Here is a 6,000-nt window from a genome sequence, read left to right as displayed (position 1 = left end):
ACGGGCAGGGGTCTGTTTGAACCCCTGTTTCCGTTCTTCTGGGTAGACGCCCAGGAGCGGACTTGCTGAGTCCTATGGTGATGCGGTGCTTAACTTTTTGAGGAATTGCCATACTGCTTTCCACACTTCCCACCAATTTGTATTCTCATCTGCGGTGTATGAGGGTCCCAGGTTCTTCAGAACCTCCCTGATACATATTTTCCTTTTTGTTAAATAAGCACACTGGTGGGCATGAGTTGGTATTTGTTGTGCTTTTGGTTTGCATTTTCGTAATGACCTATGACGTTGAGCTGCTCTTCATGTGCCGGTTGGCCGCTCGTGTATTTTCTTTGGAGAAATGTCTGTTCAAGTCCTTTGCCCTATGGAACTACGCTAAGCCCACCCCCACTCACCTACCCAAGGGAAAGGCAAAGGCTGTTTGCCCAGAGCTGGCTGAAGCAGGGGGGCGGCCACCATCCCTCGGGAGTCTGGGGCAGTCCTGAGCCTGGTCAGGGGATCGGGCTGGGCTTCGTCAGGTTGGTCCTAGGCTGGTTAGCAGGACAGAAACGAGGGACGCTGACAGTCACCGATCGAGCCCTGGCCTGTTGCCACTGGGTGCTTGCTTGCCTTCCTGCACCGCTCGCTGTGGGCTGTGGCTCACGGTCCTCCCGTCGCGTGGCCAGGCTGTCGTCCATCAGTGCCTCTCCATCCAGCTCTGAATCGGGTGGTTTGTCTTCTTACTGTTGAGTTCTGAGAGCTCTTCACGTGTCCCGGAGACTCAACCCTCATCCGATAGATGATTTTCTCTCATTCCATAGGTTGTCTTTCTGTTTTCTTGTTTGTGTCCTTCAAGGCACGAAGGGTTTTAATTTCAGTGAAGTCTGGTTGGTCCCTTTCCGCCTTGTTGCTCGTGTCCTTATCTTCAGTTCACATTTGAGCCGCTGAAGCCCAAATGTCGCTTTTCATGACCTCCGGCCGCCATGCACTGCTTCTGTGAGTACAGGCTTGTACCTGAAGTGAACTTCTTGTGGAGACTGGGCTAGCATTCACTTTGTTCAGAGTTTCCGGCCCTTTAGTCGAGAGATCCGTGGTGTTTCACTCTCCGGCGGGACCGTGTCGCCCCTCCATCCAGCAGGACATTTCTGCGTGCCTAGCGTGCGCCAAGCGAGGGCTCGTGGGTGGCGTGTGTCCCCGTCCTCATTGAGGAGAGCGTGAAACGAGGACTCACCAGAGTCAGAGATGCGACGCATGCTACGGGTCGTAGCCGATCTGGTGGAGGGCTGTGATTTTTCACAGGTTTGTTTGCTCAGGTCAGGTTGGCAGACCTCACAAATTGTAAATGGACACGGTCACATTTATTTGTGATAAGTGTGACGTTAACTAGTTCCGCTTTGGGCATTGGTCCGCTCCCTTTCCTTGACTGGGAGGTTAGTTCGGGATTTGTGGCAACTGCATGGTCATCGATTTCCACGTGAACCGGGACTTGCCCCCACTGTTCCTCTCTGCAATTCCTCGAAAAGTGCCAACCTGTTTTCTTTCAGTGCGTCTTCTCTCCACATGCACTTCCTTTCCAGCTTTGTTTTTTTTTTAATTTCAAAATATTATGAAAAGTTAGCATCCGAATCTTCACGGGGGCTTACTGAAAGATGAGGAAGGGGGAAAGAGCATTTATGTTTGGACTTCAACCTTTGTTTTTATCTGAAATACCATTATTGTGACATTCAACCAAATCAGATGGCTGTTCCACCAAAATAAACGAAAGCAAGCAATTCTGCAAATAGCTAAACTTCCAATAGCACAAACTCACTGTTTCCTTAAAGCAGAGTTTCTTGCCCTGTGCCGTGGACCTTTGAGCTGGGTGAGCCTCTTGTGGGGCCGAGCTGTGCGCGGTGGGCATGTTCCACCCGCTGTGTGCCCAGGGTGCCCTCCAGTACGGACAGCCAGAGGGTCTCAGACGGGACACCCGGCCCCAGCGGCGAGGGGCGGTGTGGGCTCACACCTGGCTGGGAGTCGCTGCCGTACCGCTGGTCTCGGGTGTGGCCCCGTGTCCCTGGCATAGCACTCCCATGGCCAGGAACCATCCACTAGCTACATCTGTAGGGTCTGGGAAAGTATATTCGTGGAAACCCGCTTAGGGAGCAGAGATCTACAGGACTAATCTCAGGCTCTGTCTCCTCCCGCACGCGCCCCGGCCCGGCGGCAGCCTGGCGCGTAAACCCGAGGCCGCAGTGGCCCAGCACCGCAGAGCTGGGGGCCGGGCATCTGACGCCAGTGTGGGCAGCCCCCACCCCCCGCCCCGCGCCCCCAGGCTCCAGGGGGCAGTCCAGCCCCTGGTGGCCGCCAAGTCACTGGGCCTGTGGCCGCCTCTTCTCTCTTATAGGACACTTGTCATTGGATTTGGGGCCCACCTGGGTCATTTGGGAGGACCTCATCTCCAGATCCTTCACTTAATTACGGTTGCGAAGACCCTAGCTCCAAATAAGGTCACGTTTTTGAGGACAGTTTCCCCCACAGATATAGGAAGGGAGTCTGGGGCTCAGTCACTGAGGGTTTTTAACACATTGGTTTTCATTTCTGTGAGGTCCTAATGGTTGCCTTTCGTTGTTTTCTGTGCATTGTGCAGATTCGGAACCCCAAGACCCTTCTTCCCATGCCAGGGGTGATGGTTGGTGACATCGGGAAGAAGCTGGGGCTGAACGGTGTGGACAACGGGTGAGTGTATGCCCTGACCTCGTGGTCACAGTGTTCTCTGTGGGGTCGCTACTCAAGGCTGCTGGCTCAGGACATAGATGCCCGCTGATGTCAGCCCTTGGGCCGTCCAGGTCCCTCAGCGCTGTCCCCGGCCCTCCTAGACACCCGTGGGGTGCACGCCTCCCCTGCCCCTTGGAGCTGTGTCTCACACACCCTGCATCACGTACCCCGTGTCTCACCCACATCGTGTCACGCACAACCCCGCATCACCCACCCATGTCATACACAACCCGTCTCACACCCTGTGTCTCACATACCCCACATCACACACACTTGTGTGACACACACGCCCCTCGTCACAACCCCGCGTCACCCACCCCTGTGTCACCCTCCCTGTGTCTCACGTACATTGTTTCACACACGTCATGTTACACAAAGACATCATGTCGCACGCCGGGTCTCACACACACCCACTGGCCTGGCCACCATCTGACTGTTTCTGGAACAGCTCAAAAGAGGTATGTGAAGTTTTGCTTTCAGTTAAACTCGAGGGCGTATTTTCACAAGTATAAATACATTCAGACTTGTCCTATCTCCGTGTGGCAAGAACGGGTGAGGATTTTCCATTCCTTAAAAAGGGCACTTTGAGTTTACAGAGTTGTGCTTGAAAAAGCATTCCTCAGCTTTCAAGTAAGAAGTTGGAACACTCCAGGGGTGCTGGCACCCAGGCTGTTCTTAAAAAGTGGCTATCTGAACTCACTGCCTGGGGGGCCTCCACTGCGCCGGTCGGAGCGGCCCCACGGAGGCCCAGGCGCAGCGGCCGCTCCTGGGCAGGGCCTCAGATGCTCCCAGCGGGGCCCGCAGGGGAGCTGGTCTATAGCTGACCTTTGTTTCAGACTTGGGAGGGCCACCTGCAGAGGCTGGCCTCTTGCCTGGATGCTGGCAGGGGCCTGGCGGCCGGCCGGCATTCCTCACCTGCAGATCCTCTAGATGCTTTCCAAGGAATTTGGGAGGGGCTACTCCAGCCCGCCCTGTGCCCAGCCCTGGGTCTCTGCTCTTCCCTGGGGGTCCTGGACGGTGCGCTGCATCTTTCCCCCAAGGCTGGCCCGGACCCAGGGTATGGTGGAGAGATCAGTGATACCCAGGGGACAGCATCTCACCCGCTGTCCACCCACTGCACGGCTCTTAGTAAGCATCTTCCAGGAGTCAGGCCCAATGGCCCCACTGTAAACGGGTCAGTGAGATCCACAGAAACTGCCAAGGAGAAGGAGGTGGCTCAGTGAGAACGTGGACAGTGGGCCGTTGCCACAGAATGAGCCACCCTGTAGTGGTGCCTGGGGGCCACCAGTACCTGCTGCAGGCCGAGTGAGAGGAGAATCGCGATGGGCCTCTGAGGAGGTGGCAGCGCTCTGAGGGCTGCCTGCGCAGGGATCACAGGAGAGTCGGGCCTGTTGAGGGCCACGGCAGGTGCCACGTGGCTGGAGGCAGGGAGGGCGGTGGGGCTGGGGGTCGAAGGGATTTGTGCAAGGGTCACCACTCCAATCAGCAGTTTGGGAAGGCTACTGTGCGGGACAGGCCGAAGAGCTGGGTCTGCAAAGAGCCCAGGGGTGATTGTCGCAGCGAGCCGGACCAGAGGCGGTGGGGGCTGAATGAACACGGATGGAGGGGGAGGTCAGGACCCTCCTCGGGCAGAGCTGACACCCGCTCTGATGGGGTGCTTGGCCCCATCTTGGGGTGACCGCAATTGGAGCAGGAGCTGGTGTGAGCAAAGAGGGGTGCTCCCCTCTTGGGCTTGGTGACGCTGTGCTCTCAACCGTGGCCTCCTGTGGGCCAGAAGAACATTCTGGATGACATTGAAAGTGCTCTTGGTAATCAGATGAGTTGCTGTGGGAACTGTCAATATTCTTTAACAGTATTTTTTTTTTATTCTTATGTTAATCCCCATACATTACATCATTAGTTCTAGATGAAGTGTTCCATGATTCATTGTTTGTGCATAACACCCAGTGCTCCATGCAGAACGTGCCCTCCTCAATACCCACCACCCGGCTAACCCATCCTCCCACCTCCCTCCCCTCCAGAACCCTGTTTGTTTTTCAGAGTCCGTCATCTCTCATGGTTCGTCTACCCCTCCGATTTCCCCCGCTTCATTCTTCCCCTCCTGCTACCTTCTTCTTCTTCTTTTTTTTTTTCTTAACATATATTGCATTATTTGTTTCAGAGGTGGGAACTGTCAATATTCTTAAGATGGTTTGGGGTTTTTGCTCAGTTTATGTAGCATCCATTCCTTTGTATGCTCCTTTGACCCTTGTCCCTGAGACTGTTGTGAAAAAGTTTTCCCAACCTGACAACCCTAACAAATATCTTTGATTACTAATGCACAAGAGATCTATAACGACGTGTGAGTGAGCCTCTAGTCTTCTTAGCTTTTCAAAAGAAACGAGTCTATGTGCCTTCGGAGCATGGATACGGTAACACCGTTCTTTTGTTGGACGTGAGAGTTTTCAAACCTCAGTTTGCTAGCTTTTCACATCGTATTGTGGATCCTGGTATGAGACCGAAGGGTGAGAACCAAGGATTCTGATCTTTAAAGCAATCAGTTCCCCCCTTTTCTTTTTTTTTTTTTTAAAGATTTTATTTATTTATTCATGAGAGACAGAGAGAGAGACAGAGGCAGAGGGAGAAGCAGGCTCCCCGTGGAGCAGGGAGCCCGATGCGGGACTCGATCCCAGGACCCTGGGATCATGACCTGAGCCGAAGGCAGACGCTTAACCGACTGAGCCACCCAGGCGTGCCCCCCCGCTTTTCCGTTGACTCCTCACCTTAGCCCCAGTGGCGTAAGGCACCTGGCCCCGTGGTTACCAGTACATGGCCATTTGCTTCCGTACAGAGCCCCGCCACATGCACGCCACATTGTTTTCCTGAACCTACTTTTTAGATAGAAAAATGTGTTGAAATTTCCTATCTCTGGTGCCTTCTCCCATTTTCTTTCTTTGGGGGGGGATTGTCGCCGTTTTAGCTTTCCTTTGCTTTTCTTTGACTGGCTTTCTCGGGGGAGAGGAGAGAAGCCCCAGGGCCGGAGCCCTGTTTAACCAGAAGTCCTGCCATATCTGCACAGATTTGCCATGTTCCACAAGGTTCGAATTCCTCGCCAAGACCTCCTGAACCGGATTGGAGACGTCACCCCTGAGGGTACCTACGTCACCCCCTTTAAGGTACAGGTATCTCCAGTTAGGGAAGTTCGTGGGTGGAAAGTGCTGCACAGGACACTCCCTGGGCTTGCCTGGAGACCCACCGCTTGTGCTCGGCTGGCCGGGGGCAGACCTCTCT

The 6,000-nt window shown here is 54.4% G+C and overlaps 1 protein-coding gene across 3 annotated transcripts in view; it reads left to right on the top strand.

Moving 5' to 3' along the window:
• The window catches only part of ACOX3 (acyl-CoA oxidase 3, pristanoyl), a 41,418-nt gene that overhangs the window by 11,757 nt on the left and 23,661 nt on the right, over positions 1 to 6,000 (top strand). For all 3 annotated transcript variants that reach the window (XM_035005387.1, XM_035005386.1, XM_035005388.1), the window contains 2 exons: positions 2,603 to 2,691; positions 5,789 to 5,885. In XM_035005387.1, coding sequence (XP_034861278.1) covers positions 2,603 to 2,691; positions 5,789 to 5,885 — 186 coding nt within the window. The remainder of the gene's footprint in view (positions 1 to 2,602; positions 2,692 to 5,788; positions 5,886 to 6,000) is intronic.

The sequence above is a fragment of the Mirounga leonina genome, unplaced genomic scaffold (genome assembly GCF_011800145.1).
Source record: "Mirounga leonina isolate KUSES-001 unplaced genomic scaffold, KU_Mleo_1.0 Mir_129, whole genome shotgun sequence".
Classification (NCBI taxonomy): domain Eukaryota; kingdom Metazoa; phylum Chordata; class Mammalia; order Carnivora; family Phocidae; genus Mirounga; species Mirounga leonina.
Note: the sequence above shows the minus strand (reverse complement) of the source record. Positions and strands in the feature narration are given on the sequence as shown.